The sequence below is a fragment of the Mustelus asterias genome, unplaced genomic scaffold (assembly GCF_964213995.1).
Source record: "Mustelus asterias unplaced genomic scaffold, sMusAst1.hap1.1 HAP1_SCAFFOLD_208, whole genome shotgun sequence".
Taxonomy (NCBI): domain Eukaryota; kingdom Metazoa; phylum Chordata; class Chondrichthyes; order Carcharhiniformes; family Triakidae; genus Mustelus; species Mustelus asterias.
In genome coordinates this window covers 116446-141671 of record NW_027590196.1, presented here as the reverse complement: position 1 = coordinate 141671, position 25226 = coordinate 116446, and the positions used below count along the sequence as shown (strand labels likewise).

Sequence of the window (25226 nt, the reverse complement as noted above, 5' to 3'; positions counted from 1 at the left end):
AAAGTGCAAGAATCTACTTAAGAGGGAAATCAGGAGGGCTAAAAGACATGAGGTTGCTTTGGCAGACAGAGTGAAGGAAAATCCAAAGAGCTTCTATAGGTATGTTAGGAGCAAAAGGATAGTGAGGGATAAAATTGGTCCTCTTGAAGACCAGAGTGGTAGACTGTGTATGGAACCAAAAGAGATGGGGGAGATACTAAATGGTTTTTTTGCATCCGTATTTACTGAGGGAATGGGCATGGAGTCTACGAAAATAGGGCAAACAGGTAGGGAGGTCATGGAACCTTTACAGATTAAAGGGGAGGGGGTGCTCGCTGTCTTGAGGCAAATCAGAGTGGATAAATCCCCAGGACCGGACAGGATATTCCCATGGACCTTGAGGGAAGCTAGTGTTGAACTTGCAGGGGCCCAGGCAGACATATTTAAAATGTCAGTATTCATGGGGGAGGTGCCGGATGATTGGAGGGTGGCTCATGTTGTTCCGTTGTTTAAAAAGGTTCCAAAAGAAATCCGGGAAATTATCGGCCAGTAAGTTTGACGTCGGTGGTGGGCAAGTTATTGGAAGGTGTGATAAGGGATAGGATCTACAAATATTTGGATAGACAGGGACTTATTAGGGAGAGTCAACATGGCTTTGTGTGTGGTAGGTCATGTTTGACCAATCTATTAGAGTTTTTCAAGGAGGTTACCAGGAAAGTGGATGAAGGGAAGGCGGTGGATGTTGTCTACCTGGATTTCAGCAAGGCCTTTGACAAGGTCCCTCATGGGAGGTTAGTTAGGAAGGTTCAGTCGCTAGGTATACAGGGGAGGTAGTCAATTGGATTAGACACTGGCTCAATGGAAGAACACAGTAAGAAGTTTAACAACACCAGGTTAAAGTCCAACAGGTTTATTTGGTAGCAAAAGCCACACAAGCTTTCGGAGCTGCAAGCCCCTTCTTCAGGTGAGTGGGAATTCTGTTCACAAACAGAGCATATAAAGACACAAACTCAATTTACATGAATAATGGTTGGAACGCGAATACTTACAACTGATCAAGTCAGTATTGATAGACTTGATTAGTTGTAAGTATTCACATTCCAACCATTATTCATGTAAATTGAGTTTGTGTCTTTATATGCTCTGTTTGTGAACAGAATTCCCACTCACCTGAAGAAGGGGCTTGCAGCTCCGAAAGCTTGTGTGGCTTTTGCTACCAAATAAACCTGTTGGACTTTAACTTGGTGTTGTTAAACTTCTTACTGCGTTTACCCCAGTCCAACGCCGGCATCTCCACATCAATGGAAGAAGCCAGAGAGTGGTTGTGGAGGATTGCGACTAGTGGTGTGCTGCAGGGATTGGTGTTGGGTCCATTGTTGTTTGTCATCTATATCAATGATCTGGATGATAATGTGGTAAATTGGATCAACAAGTTTGCTGATGATACAAAGATTGGAGATGTAGTGGACAGTGAGGAAGGTTTTCAAAGCTTGCAGAGGGATTTGGACCAACTAGAAAAATGGGCTGAAAAATGGCAAATGGAATTTAACGCAGACAAGTGTGAGATATTGCACATTGGAAGGACAAACCAAAGTAGAACGTACAGGGTAAATGGTAGGACTCTGAAGAATGCAGTTGAACAGAGGGATCTGGGAATTCAGGTACAGAATTCCCTAAAAGTGACGTCACAGGTGGATAGGGTCGTAAAGAGTGCCTTTGGTACATTGGCCTTTATAAATCGGAGTATCGAGTATAAAAGTTGGAGTGTTATGGTAAGGTTATACAAGGCATTGGTCAGGCCGAATTTGGAGTATTGTGTACAGTTTTGGTCACCTAGTTACAGGAAGGATGTAAATAAGGTTGAAAGAGTGCAGAGAAGGTTCACAAGGATGTTGCCAGGACTTGAGAAGCGGAGTTACAGAGAGATGTTGAATAGGTTGGGACTTCATTCCCTGGAGCGTAGAAGATTGAGGGGAGATTTGATAGAGGTGTATAAGATTTTGATGGGTATAGATAGAGTGAATGCAAGCAGGCTTTTTCCGCTGAGGCGAGGGGAGAAAAAAACCAGAGGGCATGGGTTAAGGGTGAAAGGAGAAAAGTTTAAAGGGAATATTAGGGGGGGGGCCTCTTCACGCAGAGAGTGGTGGGAGTGTGGAATGAGCTGCCGGATAAAGTGGTAACATTTAAGAAAAACTTGGACGGGTTCATGGATGAGGGGGGTGTGGAGGGATATGGTCCAAGTGCAGGTCAGTGGGACTAGGCAAAAAAAGGGTTCGGCACAGACAAGAAGGGCCAAAAGGCCTGTCTCTGAGCTGTAATTTTCTATGGTTCTAATACCTTTCCTCTATCGTATTATCATCTTTGATCACCAATGCAACTCCACCACCTTTTCCTGTGTTTGTCCTTCCTAAACACTGAATAGCCCTCAATGTTTAGTTCCCATCCTTGGTTACCTTGGAGCCACGTCTCCATAATGCGAACTATATCATACCCTCTTTACATCTATCTGTGCAACTAATTCATTCATTTTGTTTCAAATACTCCAAACATTCAGGTACCAAACCTCAAGGTGGGCACTTTTAGCATTACTTTTCCTACTTTTTTTTTTTAAAAACTCAGTCCTCATCTGACTCTGGCCTTGGATTTCTTTGCCTATCACTTTCCTTATTCTCCTTACTATCTTTTCTTCTTGTTCTTAACTCCCCACTGCTCTGAAGCCTTGCAAAGGTTCTCATCTCCCTGCCATATTGATTTAAACCCTCCCCAACAGTGCAGAAGAAAGCAATTTGTCCCATCAAGCACAAGAGCAAGCGCTTTCTAAAATCTGGCAGGTCCAGGCACCAACTGCTCTGGGTTTAAAATAAAATGAAACCGTCTTTCCTGCAAGCTATGTTCCTCCAATTATCTACTGTCCCTTCCATCAACAGCCCACCCAAGTTTGGAGTCATGCCAAGTTGACTTCAGTTTGCCATGTGGACAGGAGTCAAGAATGGAGAGAAACTCAAACAGAACCCCATTGAGATGACACGCTGCAATTTTTAAGCACTTTTCACAGAACAGAAGAAAAGCTCACAAAGCAGAGGGAAAGGTTTTGGAGCGCTCCCAGGAACAGGTCTTCCCATTTCTGTAGGAATCGGAGAGCAGTGGAAACAGCTTTACCAGAGCTGACTAAACCGTTTAAAAGGGGTTCGATACAGAAATTTCTGGGCCAGTGTATCCAGGAATAATTAGCGCCCAGTCCCGCCCACAGGTGTATTCAGGAATAATCAGCACCCAGTCCTGCCCACAGGTGTATTCAGGAATAATCAGCACCCAGTCCTGCCCACAGGTGTATTCAGGAATAATTCGCACCCACCCTTTCAGTCAGGTCTCCATCCCTCAAAATCATAATTTGTCATGTCCCTCTGCACCTGCAGCATATAAACTTTATTCACCATACCCATACCCAGAGGCTTTTTCCCAGGGTGGAAATGGCTGCTACGAGAGGACACAGGTTTAAGGTGCTGGGGGGTAGGTACAGGGGAAATGTTAGGGGGAAGTTTTTCCACAGAGGGTGGTGGGCAAGTGGAATCGGCTGCCATCAGTGGTGGTGGAGGCAAACTCAATAGGGTCTTTTAAGAGACTCCTTGATGAGTACATGGGACTTAATAGGATGGAGGGTTATAGGTAGGCCTAAAAGGTAGGGATATGTTCGGCACAACTTGTGGGGCCGAAGGGCCTGTTTTGTGCTGTAGTTTTCTATGTTTCTAAAACAATCACATACATGCATAGCAAACTCAATTTAGAACTTGTATTCACTCTTATGCTGATCCTCCACCTCATTATTTCCTACTTAGTCTTTTTCTCTCCCTATGCTTTGTGTACCTTGGTTTCCTGGTCTAAAATTACCACCTTGTTCTTGCACCCCTGCCAGGATTGTTTAAATCTAACTCACCTCCTCTTCCCCCCCCTCCCCCATCAGCAATAGCAAATTACCCAGCAGGGGACACAGTCCCAGTCCTGTTCAGGTGCAATCTATCCAGCTGGTGCCAATCCCATCTTCCCCCAAGACAAATCGCAATGGCCCAGAAATGCCAATGCCTCCCTCCTGTGCCATTTCTCCAGCCACACATTCATCTGCTCTAGTCTAGTATCCTATTTCAATACTTACTTGTGCATGGAACCAATTTGCCTTATGTACCAATTACTTTTCAATACCTTGCCCAAGAAAAACTTGCATTTATATAGGACCTTTCAGAACCACAGGGCACCCCAAAGCACTTGATAGCTAATGAGGCATTTCTCTGAAGTATGGTCACTGTTGTAATGCAGGACAACCAGCAGTCAATTTGTGCACAAGAAGCTTTCAAACAATAAAGCAACAGTGGCCAGGTCAAATATTTTTATAAAGTAAAGCTTAATTTATTCATGTCACAAGTAGGCTTACATTAACACCAAATAAGTTATTATGAAATTCCCCGAATTGCCACACTCCAGTGTGGATCAGGGGATCGGGGTTATGGGGAAAAGGCAGGAGAATGGGATGAGAAATATATTAGCCATCATTGAATGGCGGAGCAGACTCGATGGGCCGAGTGGCCTAATTCTGCTCCTATGTCTTATGGTCCGTGCCTTTACTGAGAGAGAGAATTTAGCATGGCTAATGCTCCCAACCACCATGTCTTTTGGACTGTGGGAGGAAAGCTAGTTATGGACAAGGAAACCATGGAACCATGGAACCATGGAACCATGGAACCATGGAACCATGGAACCATGGAACCATGGAACCATGGAACCATGGAACCATGGAACCATGGAACCATGACAGTGCAGAAAGAAGCCATTCGGCCCATCAAGTCTGCACTGACCACAACCCCACCCAGGCCCTACTCCCATATTCCTACACATTTATCCGCTAATCCCTCTAACCTACGCATCTCAGGACACTAAGGGGCAATTTTAGCATGGCCAATCTACCTAACCCACACATCTTTGGACTGTGGGAGGAAACCGGAGCACCTGCAGGAAACCCACGCAGACACGAGGAGAATGTGCAAACTCCACAGACAGTGACCCAAGCCAGGAATCGAACCCAGTGTGCAGAGGACGCTGGAAGTCTGCAAAGGGATATAGATAATCTAAGGGAGTGGGCGAGGGTCTAGCAGATGGAGTACAATGTTGGTAAATGTGAGGTCATCCATTTTGGTAGGAATAACAGCAAAATGGACTATTATTTAAATGGTAAAAAATTGTAGCATGCTGCTGTGCAGTGGGACCTGGGTGTCCTTGTGCAAGAATCACAAGGAGTTGGTTTGCAGGTAATTAAGACGACAAATGGAATTTTGTCCTTCATCGCGAGAGGGATGGAGTTTAAAAACCGTGAGATTATGTTGCAGCTGTATAAGGTGCTGGTGAGAATAGAACTAGGAGCAGGAGTAGGCCATCTGGCCTCTCGAGCCTGCGCCACCATTCAATAAGATCATGGATGATCATTTTGTGGACTCAGCTCTACTTACCCACCCACTCATCAAAACCCTTAATTCCTTTACTGTTCAAAAATTTATCTATCCTTGCCTTAAAAACATTCAATGAGGTACCCTCAATTGTTTCACTGGGCAGGGAATTCCACAGATTCACAGCCCTTTATGTGAAGAAGTTCCTCCTCAACTCAGTCCTAAATCTGCTTCCCCTTATTTTGAGGCGATGCCTCCTAGTTCTAGTTTCATCCGCCAGTGGAAACAACTTCCCTGCTTCTATCTTATCTATTCCCTTCATAATCTTATATGTTTCTATAAGATCTCCCCTCATTCTTCTAAATTCCAATGAGTACAGCCCCAGTCTACTCAGTCTTTTCTCATAAGCCAACACTCAACTCCAGAATCAACCTAGTGACTCTCCTCTGCACCCCATCCAGTGCCAGTATATCCTTTCTCAAGTAAGGAGACCAAAACTGTACACAGTACTCCAGGTGTGGCCTCATCAGCACCAGCTGCAACATAATCTCGCTGTTTTTAAACTCCATCCCTCTAGCAATGAAGGACAAAATTCCATTTGCCTTCTTAATTACATGCTGCACCTGCAAACCAACTCCTTGAGATTCCTGCACAAGGACACCCAGGTCCCTCTGCAGAGGAGCATGCTGCAATTTTTTACCATTTAAATAATAGTCCATTTTGCTGTTATTCCTATCAAAATGAATGACCTCACATTTACCAACATTATACTCCATCTGCTAGACCCTCGCCCACTCCCTTAGATTATCTATATCCCTTTGCAGACTTTTAACATCCTCTGCACACTTTGCTCTGCCACTCATCTTAGTGTCATCTGCGAATTTCGACACACTACACTTGGTCCTCAACTCCAAATCATCTGTGTAAATAGTAAACAATTGCGGTCCCAACACTGATCCCTGAGGCACACCACGAGTCACTGATCACCAACCAGAAAAACACCCATTTACCCCCACTCTTTGCTTTCTGTTAGTTAACCAATCCTCTATCCATGCTAATACATTACCCGTAACACCGTGCACCTTTACCTTATGTAGCAGTCTTTGGTGCAGCACCTTGTCAAATGCCTGCTGGAAATCGATACACCACATCCACAGGTTCCCCATTGTCCACTGCACATGTAATGTTCTCAAAGAATTCCACCAAATTAGTCAAACATGACCTGCCCTTCATGAACCCATGCTGCATCTTACCAATGGGACAATTTATATCCAGATGTCTCGCTATTTCTTCCTTGATGATAGATTCAAGCATTTTGCCTACGACAGAAGTTAAGCTAACCGGCCTATAGTTACCTGCCTTTTGTCTACCTCCTTTTTTAAACAGTGGCATCACATTTGCTGTTTTCCAATCTGTGGGAACCACCTCAGAGTCCAGAGAATTTTGGTAAATTACCACTAGTGCATTTGCTATTTCTCCCACCATCTCTTAGTACCCTGGGAAGCATTCCATCAGGACCAGGAGACTTGTCTACCTTTAGCCCCATTAACTTGCCCAACACTACCTTGTTCCTGATAATGATAGTTTCTAGGTTCTCACCTGCCATCAATTTTTGGCATGTTGTTATTTGTGTCTTCCACTGTGAAGACCGACACAAAATACCTGTTCAATGTCTCAGCCATTTTCTCATTTCCAGTTATTCCATCCCCCTTCTCATCCTCTAAAGAACCAATGTTTACTTTCACCAGTCTTTTTCATTTTATATATTTGTAGAAACTTTTGCTATCTGTTTTTATATTCTGAGCTAGTTTACCCTCATAATCCATCTTACCTTTCTTTATAGCTTTTCTCGTGGCTTTCTGCTGACCTTCAAAGATTTCCCAATCCTCTAGGTTCCCACTAATCTTTGCCACTTTGTATGCATTTTCGTTCAATTTGATACCCTCCTTTATTTCCTTAGATATCCATGGCTGATTATCTCTTTTTCTACAGTCCTTCCTTATCACTGGTGTATACTTTTGCTGAACACTGAAAGATCGCTTTGAAAGTCCTCCACTGTTCCTCAATTGTCCCACCATAAAGTTTTTGCTCCCAGTCTACCTTAGCCAACTCCTCCCTCTATAGTCTCCTTTGTTTAGGCACAAGACACTGGTATTGGATTTTACCTTCTCACGTGGTGAGGCCACCCCTGGAGTACTATGTACAGTTTTGGTCTCCTTACTTGAGAAAGGATATACTAGCACTGGAGGGGGTGCAGAGGAGACTCACTAGGCCGATTCCAGAGTAGAGAGGGTTGGCTTATGAGGAGAGACTGAGTAGACTGGGACTATACTCATTGGAATTCAGAAGAATGAGGGGAGATCTTACAGAAACAAGATTATGAGGGGAATAGATAAGATAGAAGCAGGGAAGTTGTTTCCACTGGCGGGTGAAACTAGAACTAGGGGGCATGGCCTCAAAATAAGGGGGAGCAGATTTAGGACTGAGTTGAGGAGGAACTTCGTCACACAAAGGGTTGTGAATCTCTGGAATTCCCTGCCCAGTGAAGCAGTTGAGGCTACCTCATTGAATGTTTTTAAGGCAAGGATAGATAAATTTTTGAACAGTAAAGGAATTAAGGGTTATGGTGAGTGGGCGGGTAAGTGGAGCTGAGTCCACAAAAAGATCAGCCATGATCTTATTGAATGGCAGAGCAGGCTCGAGAGGCCAGATGGCCTACTCCTGCTCCTAGCTCTTATGTTCTCAAAGCAATCAGGAATGTAAAGAGGGGATTTGAGAAAGTTCTGCCTGGTAAAATTAGGGAAAATCCCAAGACATTTTATAAGCATAATTTAAATCCTCCCCAATGTGGAACACTGCTCCTTCATCAGGTGAGTGCACCTCACATGAGAACACCATCCACCAGGTACACAGTACATACTCTTGCAACTCAGCCAACATTGTCTACCTAATACGCTGCAGGAAAGAATGTCCTAAGGCATGGTACATTTGCAAGACCATGCAGACGCTACAACAACGGATTAATGGACACTGCTCGCCAATCACCAGGCAGGAGTGTTCCCTTGCTGTCGGGGAACACTTCAGCAGTCAAGGCATTCAGCCTCCGATTGGGTAAGCATTCTCCAAGGCTTCCTTCAAGACACACGACAACGCAGAGTCGTCGAGCAGAAACTGATAGCCAAGTTCCGCACACGAGGACGGTCTCAACCGGGATCTTGGGTTCATGTCACACTATCTGTATCCCTCACGACTTGCCTGGGCTTGCAAAATCTCACCTGGCTTGAGACAATTCACACCTCTTTAACCTGTGCTTAACCCTCTCTCCACTCACATTGCCTGCATCTGTAAAGACCTGATTACCTGTTAAAACTCGCATTCCAACCATTACCTTGTACTTGGGTTTGTGTCTATATATGCCATGTTTGTGAAACAAATCCTGCACTCACCTAATGAAGAGGCAGTGCTCCGAAAGCTACCAAATAAACCTGTTGGACTTTAACCTGCTGTTGAAAGATTACTTACTGTGCCTAAATCCTCCCCAACAGTGGGAAGATGATAACGAAAGAGTAGGGCACATCAGAGGTCAAGGGAGCAATCTGTGGATGGGGCCAGAGGACATTGGTAGAGTGTTGAATGAATACTTCACATCCGTCTTCACCCAAGAGAATGAGGACGATGGCATGGAATTCAGGCAGAGAGATGGAGGTTCTTGAGCAAATTGATATAGGGAAGGGCTAGGTATTAGGAGTGTTGGCAGGCTGAAAAGTGGATAAATCTCCAGGTCCAGATGAATTGTGCCCTAAGCTGCTGTGGGAGGCAAGGGAGGAGATTGCAGGGTTTTGACCCAAATTTTCAACTCCTCTTTTATCCCAGTCCAACACCGGCATCTCCACACCACAAGGGAGAACATAAGAAATAGGAGCAGGAGTAGGCCATCTGGCCCTTCGAGCCTGCCCCACCATTCAACAAGATCATGGCTGATCTGAAGCGAATCAGTTCCACTTACCCGCCTGCTCCCCATAACCCCTAATTCCCTTATCGATCAGAAAACTATCTACCCGTGATTTAAACATATTCAACAAGGAAGCCTCCACCACTTCAATGGGCAGAGAATTCCAGAGATTCACTACCCTCTGAGAGAAGAAGTTCCCCCTCAACTCTGTTCTGAACCGGCCCCCCCTATTTTGAGGCTGTGCCCTCTAGTTCTGGTTTCCCTTCTAAGTGGAAATAATCTCTCCACCTCTACCCTATCCAGCCCCTTCATTCTCTTATATAGAACATAGAAAGCCACAGCACAAACAGGCCCTTCGGCCCACAAGTTGCGCCGATCACATCCCCACCTCTAGGCCTATCTATAGGTCTCTATAAGATCACCCCTCATCCTTCTAAACTCCAACGAGTACAGACCCAATCTGTTTAATCTCTCCTCATAAGCTGCACCCCTCATCTCCGGTATCAACCTGGTGAACCTTCTCTGCATTCCCTCCAAGGCCAATATATCCTTTCGCAAATAAGGGGACCAAAACTGCACACAGTACTCCAGTTGCGGCCTCACCAGTGCCCTGTACAGTTGCAGCAAGACCTCCCTGCTTTTATATTCTATCCCCCTCGCAATAAAGGCCAACATTCCATTCGCCTTCTTGATCACCTGCTGCACCTGCAGACTGAGTTTTTGCGATTCGTGCACAAGGACCCCCAGGTCCCTCTGCACAGTCGCACGATGTAATTTTTCTCCATTTAAATAATATTCCAATTTACTATTATGTGCCAGACGACTGGAGAACAGCTAATGTAGTTCCGCTATTTAAGAACAGTTGTAGAGATAAACCAGGGAACTATAGACGAGTGAGTCTCACGTCAGTGGTAGGGAAACTATTAGAGAAACTTCTGAAGGAGAGCATCTATCTCCACTTGGAAAGGCAAAGCTTAATCAAGGATAGGCAGCATGGCTTTGTCAGAGGGAAGTCACGTTTAACAAATCTGATTGAATTTTTTGAGGTGGTGACCAGTTGTGCAGACAAAGATAGTGCAGTCAACTTGGCTTATATAGATTTCAGCAAAGCTTTTGACAAGGTCCCACATGGCAGACTTGTAAGAAGGTAAATGCACATAGAATACAGGGTACTTTGTTTCCTACAACTGAGCCAATTTTGAATCCACTTTATCAGAGGGTGATGACAGAATGTGGCTTTAGTGAGTAGAAGCCAGTGTCCAGTGATGTTACCACAGGGATCCGTGTTGGGCCCCCTATTCCTCATTTTATATAAATGACATTGATGACCGTGTGTGGTTGCATTAGTAAATTTGTGGATGACACAAAGATTAGACAGGTGGTTAACAGTGAGGCTGAGTGTCTTGGGCTACAAGAAGATATAGATGGAATGGTCAAATGGGCAGATAAGTGGCAGATGGAATTTAACCCTGAAAAGTGAGAGGAGATATCTTGAAAGGTATAATTTGACAAGGAAGTATTCAATGAATGGTAGGACACTAGGAAGCTCTATGGAACAAAGGGACCTTGACGCATTTGTCCACAGACCTTTGAAGACAGAAGGGCATCTTAGTAGGGTGGTGAAAAAGGCATATGGAACACTTGCCTTTACCAATCGAGGCATAGATTACAAAAGCAAGAAGTTGTATAAAACTTTGGTGAGGCCATAGCTGGAGTACTGTGTGCAGTCCTGGTCGCCACATTAAAAGGAAGGATGTGACTGCACTGGATAGGTGCAGGAGATTCACCAGGATGCTGCCTGGGATGGAACCTTTAAGTTTTAAAGTGAGGTTGCATAGGCTTGGGTTGTTTTCATTGAAGAGGTGACTGAGGGGTAACCTGACCAGATGAGGAGAGACACAGATAGAGTGATAAGGAGCAGCTGTTCCCCTCAGTTGAAGGGTCAGTCATGAGAGGACATAGGCTCAAGGTGAGGGACAGGAAGTTTAGGGGAGGGATGTGAGGAAAACCTTTTTAACCAGAGGGTGATGACAGTCTGCCTGGGAGTGTGATGAACGCAGGTTGCCCCACATCCTTTAAAAAGTATCTGGATGAGCACTTGACACAACACAATATTCAGGGCTACAAGCCAAATGCTAGCAGATGGGATTTGGAGAGAGTTCAGGTGTTTCCAGTGCGTCAGTGTGGACTCAATGGGCTGAAAGGACTCTTCCGTGATGTATGATTCTGTGAAACCGGAGCACCGAGAGGAAACCCACAGACACAAGGAGAACGTGCAGACTTCGCACAAACAGTGGCCCAAGCCAGAAATTGAACCCAGGTCCCTGGCATTGTAAGGCAGCAGTGCTAACCGCCGTACCGCCCAGAATTTTGCGATTTGATTGGCCACCAGGGATAGTTCTCCTGCTCTTTATTAAGTGTGATTAGCTCTTTCACATCCACCTGAAAGGGCAGACAGAGCCTCAGTTTAATGTTTCATCTGAAAGGCAATACCTCGGAGTGCAGTACTTCCTCCATATGGCATTGGAGTGTCAGCCTTGTTTTTTGTATTCACATCCTGGATTGGGATTTGAACCCACAAACTTCTAACCCAAGATGTGAAACCGATCCCCATTCAATGCATGTTCCAGAAGACTAATTCCATAATTAAACATCACACAGCGTTCTTGTCCAACACCTGTGCATTTGCAGTAGGAATTTGCCTAAAAGCATTAGGAAAACCTAGAATTTTCCCACCCCAACAAGGATGCTGTGACTAATCGTAATCTGCCTCCCACCGTCCAACCAAGGCCAGCTAACTCAACTATGACCAAGACTTCCTAACCAAGCCAATGCACAAATTCACTTAACCATTAGATTAAACTGTTTAAATTTCAAAGATGCATTGCTCCAGTTTATCTAAAAAAACAATTCTGACAGCAACAATAGGTATCCAGACCACTGGCTCATTCCAATCATGAACTACTGGAGTCAACCACCATAAATCCCACAATATCAGCCACTGCATCATCTGATGAAAAAAGATCTAGTCCTGATCTAGATTCTGAACAAAGTGATGCTGCATGCTTCCACTGGGTTAATAAAATCTTTGAGGTTTCAATAAAATCTATGTTAAAATTGAAATTTTGTATAATAGCAAATTGAACCAGTGTCTGAGGCAACAGAAAATAGAAAATCCTTAACAAAACGTCAGAGACTAAGTCATCTAGACCCGAAACGTTGGCTCTATTTTCTCTCCAAAGATACTGCCAGACCCGCAAGGATTTTCCAGCTTTTTCGGTCTTTGTTTCAGATTCAAGCGTCCGCAGTACTTTAGTTTTACGATAGAAAATCCTTGCTGCCGTTACTAGGGAAGCTTGGGTGAAGACACACTAGAAAGTGAACATCTTATAAGAAGTTACTGCTTTGATGGAACTTGCACCTTAATGAGCCAATTTCGCCAAATCTCAGTGGACCAGCTTCTCAAGGTGAATTAGAGATGGATAACAAAGGCTGGCCTTGCCAACGCCAACAACATTCCATTAAAGAACGTTCAACCCCCAAAAACTCCAAACCGATAAGAAAGATCCCACAGGGGGATGTGACTTGTTGAATGTTCCTCTCCGGCATGTGGAGCAGAGCTCTGTGTCCCCGGCCAGCCCGGCGGAGCGGAGCTCTCCGCCCAGCCCAGCCCGGTCCGGCCCTCTTTTCTCCCTCACTCACATAATGCTTGTTCGGGTTCCTCCGCTTCTGCACATCCTGGACCCGAACATCCACCACGGCGCGGCCCGGGGGCTGCATTCTCCCGGCAGCTTCACTCCGCTTCCCGGCACCTTCCCCGACGATCCACAGCAACTGGCAGGCTCCCCTCACTCTGTGCCCGGTCTCTCTCTCTCTCTCCCCCTGTCCCCGGTCGCCCCCGGCTCTCTCCCTCTGTCCCTGGCTCTCTCCCCCTGTCCCCGATCGCCCCCGGTCTCTCTCCCCCTGTCCCCGGTCGCCCCCGGCTCTCTCCCTCTGTCCCTGGCTCTCTCCCGGTCTCTCTCCCCCTGTCGCCCCCGGCTCTCTCCCCCTGCCCCCGGCTCTCTCCCTCTGTCCCTGGCTCTCTCCCGGTCTCTCTCCCCCTGTCCCCGGTCGCCCCCAACTCTCTGGTTTCTCGTGCGCGCTCCCGGTGTCGCCTTTTCTTCTGGCTCAGCTGGAGCCACGCCCCTGCTGCATGACAGACATGTCAACTAGCCAATCATTCATAGCTTTGTTCCTTAGGCAATTGAAACTCACCAATCAGAGCTACGCACCACAGTCAGGCTCCGCCCCTGGCTAGCCACGCCCACCGGAAAGCAGCGGGAGATTTAAAGGGCGCGCGAGGGCGGGCGGTTGGTCCACAGGGGGAGCTGGGGGAAACCCCACTCACTCTCCTAACGGCAATGAATAGAGTCCCGGGATGACAGCCCCGCCATGGGCAGGTGGAGCAGGAGAATCCATCAAAGAAAGTTGTGCAATGTTGGTCTGAGGAATTGGAAAATCCCCTATGGGACAGCTTAGAGTCAGTGGACTGGTCAGCATTTAAAAACTGGGACCAGCCTGAATGAGTAGCCACTACAGTAACTGACTTCATTGGGAAGTGCATAGAAGACTGTGTGCCAAAGAAGCAAATCCACGTGATTCCAACTGGAAACCATGGATGAACAAGGATATCCACTACTTGCTGAAGTCTGGGTCCAAGGCATTCAAGTCAGGTGACCCTGACCTATATAAGAAATGATGTGGAGATGGCAGTGTTGGACTGGGGTAAGCACAGTAAGAAGTCTCACAACACCAGGTTAAAGTCCAACAGGTTTATTTGGTAGCACAAGCCACAAGCTTTCGGAGCGCTGCCCCTTCGTCAGGTGCGTGGGAGTTGTGTTCACAAACAGGGCATATATAGACACAAACTTCTTTTACAAGATAATGGTTGGAATGTGAGTCTTTACAGGTAATCAAGTCTGAAAGGTACAAACAATGAGTGGAGAGAGGGTTAAGCTCCGGTTAGAGAGATGTGTATTGACTCCAGCCAGGACAGTTAGTGAGATTTTGCAAGTCGTGGGGGTTACAGATAGTGTGACATGAACCCAAGATCGTGGTTGAGGCCGTCCTCGTGTGTGGAACTTGGCTATCAGTTTCTGCTCAGTGATTCTGCGTTGTCATGTGTTGTGAAGGCCATCTTGGAGAACGCTTACCCGAAGATCAGAGACTGAATGCCTGTGACTGCTGAAGTGTTCCCCAACAGGAAGAGAACACTCCTGCCTGGTGATTGTCACGCGGTGTTCATTCATCTGTTGTCGTAGCGTCTGCATGGTCTTCCTAATGTATCATGCCTCGGGACATTCTTTCCTGCAGCGTATCAGGTAGACAACGTTGGCTGAGTTGCAAGAGTATGTACCAGGTACCTGGTGGATGGTGTTCTCACGTGAGATAGAACATGGAACATAGAAAAGCTACAGCACAAACAGGCCCTTCGGTCCACAAGCTGCGTCGAACATGTCCCTACCTACTAGGCTTACCTATAACCCTCTATCTTACTAACTTCCATGAACTTATCCAAAAGTCTCTTAAAAGACCCTATTCAACCTGCCTCCATCACCACTACTGGCAGCCGATTCCACCACCCTCTGAGTGAAAAACTTACCCCTAACATCTCCTCTGTACCTACTCCTCAGCACCCTAAACCTGTGACCTCTTGTGGCAACCATTTCAGCCCTGGGTAAAAGCCTCTGAGAATTCACTCTATCAATACCCCGCAACATCTTATACACCTCTATCAGGTCACCTCTCATCCTTCGCCTCTCCAAGGAGAAAAGACCTAGCTCTCTCAACCTATCCTCATAAGGCATGCCACCTAATCCAGGCAACATCCTTGTAAATCTCCTCTGCACTGGCGGCTCAATGTTCCAGGGTTCCAATGTTTCAGGCGGGATAGAGGCAGAGGGATAAAAGGTGGGGGGGTGGCATTGTTGGTCAGGGAAAATGTTACAGTGGTACTCAGGCAGGATAGATTAGGGAGCTTGTCTACAGAGGCCCTATGGGTGGAGCTGAGAAACAGGAAAGGTATGACCACATTAATGGGCTTGTATTATAGACCACCCAAAGTCATTTTGAGATTGTAACACTGATTAAGAGGAAGAGAGAGTTGTATGAAATGTACAGGCAGCAAGGAACACATCAGATGCTCGAGGAGTATAAAAAGTGCAAGAAGCTTCTTAAGAGGGAAATCAGGAGGGCTAAAAGAAGACATGAGGTTGCTTTGGCAGACAGAGTGAAGGAAAATCCAAAGAGCTTCTATAGGTATGTTAGGAGCAAAAGGATAGTGAGGGATAAAATTGGTCCTCTTGAAGACCAGAGTGGTAGACTGTATATGGAACCAAAAGAGATGGGGGTAGATACTAAATGGTTTTTTTGCATCCGTATTTACTGCGGAAACGGGCATGGAGTCTATGGAAATAGGGCAAACTGGTAGTGAGGTCATGGAAGCTTTACAGATTAAAGGGGAGGAGGTGCTCGCTGTCTTGAGGCAAATCAGAGTGGATAAATCCCCAGGTCCGGACTGGGTATTCCCATGGACCTTGAGGGAAGCGAGTGTTGAACTTGCAGGGGCCCTGGCAGTCATATTTAAAATGTTAGTATTCACGGGGGAGGTGCCGGATGATTGGAGGGTGGCTCATGTTGTTCGGTTGTTTAAAAAAGGTTCCAGAAGAAATCCGGGAAATTATAGGCCAGTAAGTTTGACGTCGGTGGTGGGCAAGTTATTGGAAGGTGTGATAAGGGATAGGACGTGTCGATGATCCGGCACGTCTTGCAGAGGTTGCTGTGGCAGGGTTGTGTGGTGTCGTGGTCACTGTTCTCCTGAAGGCTGGGTAGTTTGCTGCGGACAATGGTCTGTTTGAGGTTGCGTGGTTGTTTGAAGGCAAGAAGTGGGGATGTGGGGATGGCCTTGGCGAGATGTTCGTCTTCTTCAATGACCTGTTGAAGGCTCCGGAGGAGATGCCGAACGCTTATGGTATTTGCTACCAAATAAACCTGTTGGACTTTAACCTGGTGTTGTGAGACTTCTTACTGCCTTCTTCCATTGAGCCAATGTCTAATCCAATTTACTACCTCCATGTATACCTAGCGACTGAACCTTCCTAACTAACCTCCCATGCGGGACCTTGTCAAAGGCCTTACTGAAGTCCATGTAGACAACATCCACTGCCTGTGGTGAACCATCGTTGGTTCCCACTGGATAGTACTGAGCCAGGGTCTGGCCAGTACTACAAGGATGTACATATGTTACTGTTGGGTTGTGCTACTTGTTGCTGTTGGGGTTAGGGTGGGGTTGTTACACCTTTGTACTGTAGTGTTGTGGTACATCCCAGTCGGGCTCCACCTCCCGGGAGAGGTATAAAAGTCCCTGCTCTGGCCGGGACCCCTTCCGTCTGGGACAGTGTATATAATTATTGGCTGCTTCATTACAGTAAATAAAAGCCTTTTATTTCCCGAGCATCTGGCCTCGTGTTTGAGAAGCGCATCAATTTTATTTACTGTTGTTAAACTTTCGTCAAAGAAAAAAAAATGCGACAGGCCTGCCTGCCTGGTTAAGTGTGGCGGCCAGGGCGAAATCAGAAGCATCGAACAGCGGCTCCTCAAAGAAAGGATCATACAACCCAGCGCTAGTCCGTGGAGAGCGCAGGTCGTGGTGGTCAAGAGCGGGAACAAACCCCGGATGGTCATTCACTACAGTCAGACCATTAATCGATATACGCAGCTGGATGCGTATCCTCTCCTGCGCATATCTGATATGGTCAATCAGATTGCGCAGTACCGGGTGTTCTCCACCATAGACCTCAAGTCTGCCTACCACCAACTCCCCATTCGCCCAGAGGACCGACAATACACTGCTTTTGAGGCGGATGGTCGCTTGTATCACTTTCTCAGGGTTCCCTTTGGTGTCACCAATGGGGTCTCGGTCTTCCAGCGTGCTATGGACCGAATGGTGGACCAGAACGGGCTGCGGGCTACCTTCCCGTACCTGGATAATGTCACCATCTGCGGCCATGACCAGCAGGACCACGACACGAATCTCCTGAACTTCCTATGCACTGCATCTCGCCTGAACTTGACCTACAACAGGGACAAGTGTGTGTTTCGTACGCGCCGTTTAGCCATCCTAGGATACGTGGTGGAAAACGGGGTCATTGGCCCGGATCCAGACCGTATGCGCCCCCTTTCTGAACTTCCCTTGCCTGCTAGTGCAAAAGCACTGAGAAGATGCTTAGGCTTCTTCTCTTATTATGCGCAGTGGGTTCCCAATTACGCGGACAAAGCCCGTCCGCTCATTAAGTCCACGACTTTTCCCCTAACGCCAGAGGCCCGATTGGCCGTCGATAAATTGAAAGCCGACATCGCGAAAGTTACGATGCACGCTGTTGACGAGTCCATCCCCTTTCAGGTGGAGAGCGATGCATCTGATTTCACCCTGGCCGCCACACTTAACCAGGCGGGCAGGCCCGTCGCATTTTTTTCCCGCACCCTCCAAGGCCCCGAAATTCTGCATTCAGCGGTGGAAAAGGAGGCCCAGGCCATTGTGGAGGCCGTCAGGCACTGGCGCCATTACTTGGCGGGAAAACGGTTCACCCTGATCACGGACCAGCGGTCCGTGGCGTTCATGTTTAACAACACGCAGAGGGGCAAGATCAAGAATGACAAGATCTTGCGGTGGAGAATTGAACTCTCCACCTATAACTATGACATCATGTACCGTCCAGGGAAACTCAATGAGCCCTCGGATGCCCTCTCGCGTGGAACATGCGCCAGTATACAGGAGGACCGTTTGCAGGCTCTCCATAATGACCTATGCCATCCTGGGGTCATTCGGCTCTACCACTTTATAAAAGCCCGCAACCTGCCTTACTCGGTGGAGGGCGTCAGGTCAGTAACAAGCTGTCGGGTTTGCGCGGAATGCAAACCACACTTTTGCCGACCTGACCGGGCACATTTAGTCAAGGCCACTCATCCCTTCGAGAGACTGAGTGTCGATTTTAAGGGCCCCCTTCCCTCAACAGATCGGAATGTGTACTTCCTCAATATCATTGACGAGTACTCTCGGTTCCCTTTTGTTGTTCCCTGCTCTGATACATCCGCTGCCACGGTTATCAAGGCATTCCATGATCTCTTTACCCTGTTCGGGTACCCCGGCTACATCCATAGCGACAGGGGCTCTCATACGGGATTGCCTCTAGTAGGACCACGAGCTACAACCCTAGGGGTAACGGACAGGTGGAACGTGAGAATGCTACAGTCTGGAAGGCTGTCTTACTGGCGTTGAAGTCAAAAGGTCTTCCAGTCTCCCGTTGGCAAGAGGTGCTCCCTGATGTGCTCCATTCTATTCGCTCCCTCCTGTGTACGGCAACCAATGCTACTCCCCACGAGAGGATGTTCTCATTCCCTCGGAAGTCTTCCTCGGGGACCTCATTACCGTCTTGGTTGACGTACTCGGGACCCGTCCTCCTGCGGCGACATGTAAGGGCCCGCAAGTCCGACCCGTTGGTCGAACAGGTCCATCTCCTCCACGCCAACCCTCAGTATGCCTATGTGGCATACCCTGACGGGAGAGAGGACTCGGTCTCGATCCGAGACCTGGCACCAGCAGGGGACGTAGCAACCCCTGTCGCTCCCATACCCCCTGTTACAAACCCCTTAACTCTTGTTTCTCCCCCGGACACGGCGCGGGCAGCATCGGGACCATTGCTTAACCCTTTTACTCCTGTGTACAGCTTGCCTGAGCCCAGAAGATGGTCGCCACTGCAGGGCGTGTCTGGACCCCATGGACTACCGTCACCTCAGGGTCAACCGGCCTGTGAGTCCGTGGAAGAACAGCTGGACGCCGCCTTGGGGAGAACGCCACCGCAAGTGTCTACTCTGGTGTCACCGCCGGTTTTGAGGAGGTCACAACGACGGTGCGGTCCCCGTGACTGTCTGAACTTATAGACTGATGACACTTTATTCTGTTTTTGTACCCCGCCGGCCTTTGTTCTCAAAGGAGGGGTGAATGTGGTGAACCATCGTTGGTTCCCACTGGATAGTACTGAGCCAGGGTCTGGCCAGTACTACAAGGATGTACATATGTTACTGTTGGGTTGTGCTACTTGTTGCTGTTGGGGTTAGGGTGGGGTTGTTACACCTTTGTACTGTAGTGTTGTGGTACATCCCAGTCGGGCTCCGCCTCCTGGGAGAGGTATAAAAGTCCCTGCTCTGGCCGGGACCCCTTCAGTCTGGGATAGTGTATATAATTATTGGCTGCTTCATTACAGTAAATAAAAGCCTTTTATTTCCCGAGCATTTGGCCTCGTGTTTGAGAAGCGCATCACTGCCTTCCCTTCATCCACTTTCCTGGTAACCTCCTCAAAAAACTCTAATAGATTGGTTAAACATGACCTTCCACGCACAAAGCCATGTTGACTCTCCCTAATAAGTCCCTGTCTATCCAAATATTTGTAGATCCTATCTCTTAATACTCCTTCCAATAATTTACCTACTACTGACGTCAAACTTACCAGCCTATAATTTCCCACATTACTTTTTGAGCCTTTTTTAAACAACGGAACAACATGAGCAATCCTCCTATCATCCGGCACCTCACCTGTGGATACCGACATTTTAAATATATCTACCAGGGCCCCTGCAATTTCAACACTAGTCTCCTTCAAGGTCTGAGGGAATACCCTGTCCGGTCCTGGGGATTTATCTACTCTGATTTGCCTCAAGACAGCAAGCACCTCCTCCCCTTTAATCTGTATAGGTTCCATGACCTCCCTACTTGTTTGCCTTATTTCCATAGACTCCATGCCAGTTTCCTTAGTAAATACGGATGCAAAAAACCCATTTAATATCTCCCCCATTTCTTTTGGTTCCATACATAGCCGACCACTCTGATCTTCAAGAGGACCAATTTTATCCCTTACTATCCTTTTGTTCTTAATATACCTGTAGAAGCTCTTAGGATTAACCTTCACCTTGTCTGCCAAAGCAACCTCATGTCGTCTTTTAGCCCTCCTGATTTCTTTCTTAAGTAGTTTCTTGTACTTTTTATACTCCTCAAGCATCTTATTTGCTCCCTGTTGCCTATACATGTCATACATCTCTCTCTTCTTTATCAGAGTTCCAATATCCCTCGAGAACCAAGGTTCCTTATTCTTATTCACTTTGCCTTTAATCCTGACAGAACATACAAACCCTGCGCTCTCAAAATTTCTCCTTTGAAGGCCTCCCACTTACCAATCACATCCTTGCCAGAGAATACCCTGTCCCAATCCACGCTTTTTAGATTCTTTCTCATTTCTTCAAATTTGGCCTTTTTCCAGTTTAGAATCTCAACCCGAGGACCAGATCTATCTTTATCCATGAAGAAGTTGAAACTAAGGGCGTTATGATCACTGGAACCAAAGTGTTCCCCTACACACACTTGTGTCACTTGTCCTAACTTGTTTCCTAATAGGAGATCTAACATTGCATCCTCTCTAGTTGGTACCTCTATATATTGATTTAGAAAATTTTCCTGAACACATTTTACAAACTTTAACCCGTCTAGACCTCTAACAGTATGGGAATCCCAATCTATATGTGGAAAATTAAAATCCCCTACTATCACAACTTTATGTTTACTGCAGTTGTCTGCTATCTCTGTGCAGATTTGCTCCTCCAATTCTCGCTGACTATTGGGTGGTCTATAATACAAGCCCATTAATGTGGTCATACCTTTCCTGTTTCTCAGCTCCACCCATATGGCCTCGGTAGACAAGCCCTCTAATCTGTCCTGCCTGAGCACTGCTGTAACATTTTCCCTGACTAGCAATGCCACCTCCCCCCCCCCCACACCCTTCATCCCTTTGCCTCTATCAAGTCTGAAACATCAGAACCCTGGAACATTGAGCTGCCAGTCCTGTAGCCAAGTTTCACTGATGGCTATAATGTCATAATTCCATGTGTCAATCCACGCCCTCAGCTCGTCTGCCTTCCCCACAATACTCCTGGCATTGAAATAGACACACCTCAGAAGATTATGACCACCACACACAACCCTTCTATTTGTGATTTTGCATGAACTATTAACATCATTTATTTTCACCCCTGCTCCACTATCTGCTCTGGCACTCTGGTTCCCATCCCCTTGCAATCTAGTTTAAGCCCTCCCCAATAACACTAGCAAATCAATTGATCAGGACTTGGTCACCCTGATCGATAAAGTCCAATCGGGTGCTGCCACACCAATCTCTGGGTGTGTCCCCAACGGCCATGTCTGCAGGTGCTGGGGGCACGTAGGGTTCACACCTCCCTCCCAAATAAGGGGTTACAGCACCCTTATGTCTGGCAAACAAACCAGTTTGACCAGAAAGTCTCTTTTGTCTTGGAGATGACCCATATCCTGTGTATTCACCCGTCTGGGTTGCAGCCTGTTTATCTCCGTCTTTTAGGCTGCAGCCTGTCGTTTTAGTTCTTGCCCAATTGTCCCAGAGTGCTTTACAAATCGCCATTTTAGATGGCCCGTTTGGCCACAAGGACCAGGACTGATGTCCGAGGAGGAATATTTGCACAGTGGTTGGGGAAGGTTTTTATACTAAAATGGCAGGGGGATGGCAACCTATGCAGTCAGGAGGAGGAATCAAGGACAAGAACAAGATACAGAAAGGGGAATAAGAAAAGGGATAGGCAGAGAAACCAAGGGCCAGAAGTAAACACAGCCACAGTGAACAATAGTAGGAACATAGAACATAGAACAGTACAACACAGAACAGGCCCTTCGGCCCACGAGCTTTATCTGAAACCAAGGTCAAGCTATCCCACTCCCTATCATCCTGGTGTGCTCCATGTGCCTATCCAATAACCGCTTAAATGTTCCTAAAGTGTCTGACTCCACTATCACTGCAGGCAGTCCATTCCACCCCCCAACCACTCTCTGCGTAAAGAACCTACCTCTGATATCCTTCCTATGTCTCCCACCATGAACCCTATAGTTATGCCCCCTTGTATTGGCTCCATCCACCCGAGGAAATAGTCTTTGAACGTTCACTCTATCTATCCCCTTCATCATTTTATAAACCTCTATTAAGTCTCCCTTCAACCTCCTCCACTCCAGAGAGAACAGCCCTAGCTCCCTCAACCTTTCCTCATAAGACCTACCCTTCAAACCAGGCAGCAGCCTGGTAAATCTCCTTTGCACTCTTTCCTGCGCTTCCACATCCTTCTTATAGTGAGGTGACCAGAACTGCACACAATATTCCAAATGTGGTCTCACCAAGGTCCTGTACAGTTGCAGCATAACCCCACGGCTCTTAAACTCCAATCCCCTGTTAATAAAAGCTAACACACTATAGGCCTTCTTCACAGCTCTATCCACTTGAGTGGCAACCTTTAGAGATCTGTGGATATGAACCCCAAGATCTCTGTTCCTCCACAGTCTTCAGAACCCTACCTTTTACCCTGTAATCCACATTTAAATTTGTCCTACCAAAATGAATCACCTCACATTTATCAGGGTTAAACTCCATATAGTGTGGACAAGTAAGGTTCAAGAGACAAACCTGAAGGATTTGTGCCTTAACATGCAGAGCATTTGCAATAAAGTCGATGGATTAATTAATTATGCAAAGAAATGTAAATAAGTATGATGCAATACAGACTATGGAGACATGGCTCCAGGGTGACCTTGGTTGGGAATTGAACATACAAGGATATTCAGTGTTTAGGAAGGACAGACAAAAAGGAAAAGACAGTGGAGTTGCATAGCTGGTTGAAGAGGAAATTAACACAATAGTGAGGAAAGATATTAGCTCTGACTATGTGGAATCTGTATGGGTAGAGCTGAGAAACACTAAGGGGCAAAAAAGCATTAGAGGGAGTTGTATATAGACCCCCAACTTCAATGTTGATGTTGGGAAAGACATTAAACAGGAAATTAAAATGCACATGAAAAAGAAGCATCTGTAATTACGGGTGACTTTAACCTACATATAGACTGGGCTAATCAAATTGGTCACAATACCGTGGAGGAGGAAGAATTCCAGGAGTGTATAAGGGATGATTTTTCTGGACCAATATTTTGAGGAACCATCTCGAGAACAGGCCATCCTAGACTGACTATTGTCTAATGAGAAATAATTGGCAATGTAGTTGTGCGAGGCCCCTTGGGGATGAGCAGCCATAATATAATTTTTCATCAAAATTGAGAGCACTGTAGTTGCTACTGAGGTGAGGGTCCCGAATCTTAATAAAGGAGACTACGATGGATTGGGAAATGTTTCTTGAAGGGAAGACAGTGGATAGGCAATGGCAAACATACAAAGAGCGCATGGGTGAACTGCAACAATTGTTTATTCCTGCCCAGCACAGAAGTAAACAGGAAAGGTAGCCAAACCACGGCTTACAATGAAAATTAGAGATAGTATTAGATCTAAGGAAGAGGCACAGAAGTTGGCCAGAAAAAACAACAGGTCTGAGGATTGGGAGCAGTTTAGAATCCAGCAAAGGAAGTCCACGAGATTGATTAAGAAAGTGAAAATCGAGTATGAGAGCAAGTTTGCGGGGAACATAAAAACTGACTGTAAAATTTCTGTAGGTCTATGAAGAGAAAAAGATTGGTGAAGACAAATGCCTTCCAGCCAAAAAAGGGGAATTTTTAATGGGGAACAGAGAAATGGCTGACCAACTAAATATATAATTCGGTTCTGTCTTCACAAAGGAGGATACAAAAAACATCAAAAGTGTTGGGGAAACAGGGTTTAATGAGAGAGAGGAAATGAAGGAAATCAGTATTAGTGCAGAAATGGTGTTGGGGAAACTGATGGGATGAAAGGCTGATAAATCCCCAGGTCATGATAATCTACATACCAGAGTGCTTAAGGAAGTGGAGCGAGATATGGTGGATGAATTGATAGTCATCTTCCAAGTTTCTATAGACTCTGGAACAGTTCTTACAGATTGAAAGGTAGCTAATGTAACCCCACTATTTAAAAAAGGAGATAGAGAGAAAACAGGGAATTATAGATCCGTCAGCCTGACGTCAATAGTGGGGAAAGTTCTAGAGTCCATTATCGCTGATCAGCAACTAGCTGAGCCCAGGTATAGCAGAGACCAGTTTCTTTAATTGACTCTTTCAGCTACTGCCAATGGATTACTTCTGTTTCTTTCTATCAGCTCCTGAGTAAGACTTGAAACTTAAACAGTATTTGCAATTAAATGTTCAATAGAATTATAAACAATATTCAATTTTTAGAAAGATATTTAAGTTTCCCTCAGCTCACCAAACATGCACACTCTACTTGAGGTCGCACTCAGCATTTAAACAATAAGTAGATAGTAAGAGATAGAGTGGACCTATTGGGGACAAAGGTGATAAATGCTTGAATGTGCAGGACAAGGCTAGAATTCTTTAAGAGTGTGCTGTATCTATGTTTACTAATGAGCAGGAATCTGACAAAATATTGTTGAAATGGGATGGTAGAAGTGATGGATAGGGGGGAAATTGAGAAGGAGGAGAAACTGGAATGGCTGGCTAATTTTAGGGTAGGTAAGTTACCTGGTCTGAATGGCTTCTATCTCAAAATGCTAAACGCAGTATGAATGGAGATTGCAGAAAGTCTTGCCCTAATCTTCCAGTCTTCTCTAGATATGAGAAGATGCAGAGGATTGGAGAGTGGCAAGTGCAACATTTATTTAAGGAAGGATGCAAGGACAACACTAGTAATTACAGTCCAGTTGGTTGTTGTGGTGCCTTTAAGGGTTAATTTGCAGAGTAAGGGTTACATGACCTGGGAAGCCAATTGGGGAGGCAGGATGGGAGATCGCCCTGGTAAGCAGGAGTTGCTGTTCCAGAGCCT

General features: G+C 46.2%; 1 protein-coding gene across 1 annotated transcript in view; it reads right to left on the bottom strand.

Annotated features, from left to right (window-relative positions):
* Nucleotides 1-13348, bottom strand: part of sh3pxd2aa (SH3 and PX domains 2Aa) — a 622535-nt gene extending 609187 nt beyond the window's left edge. The window contains exon 1 of the mRNA XM_078203748.1: nt 13066-13348. Coding sequence (XP_078059874.1) covers nt 13066-13143 — 78 coding nt within the window. The 5' untranslated portion in view covers nt 13144-13348. The remainder of the gene's footprint in view (nt 1-13065) is intronic.
* Between the last annotated feature and the right edge of the window lie 11878 nt (nt 13349-25226).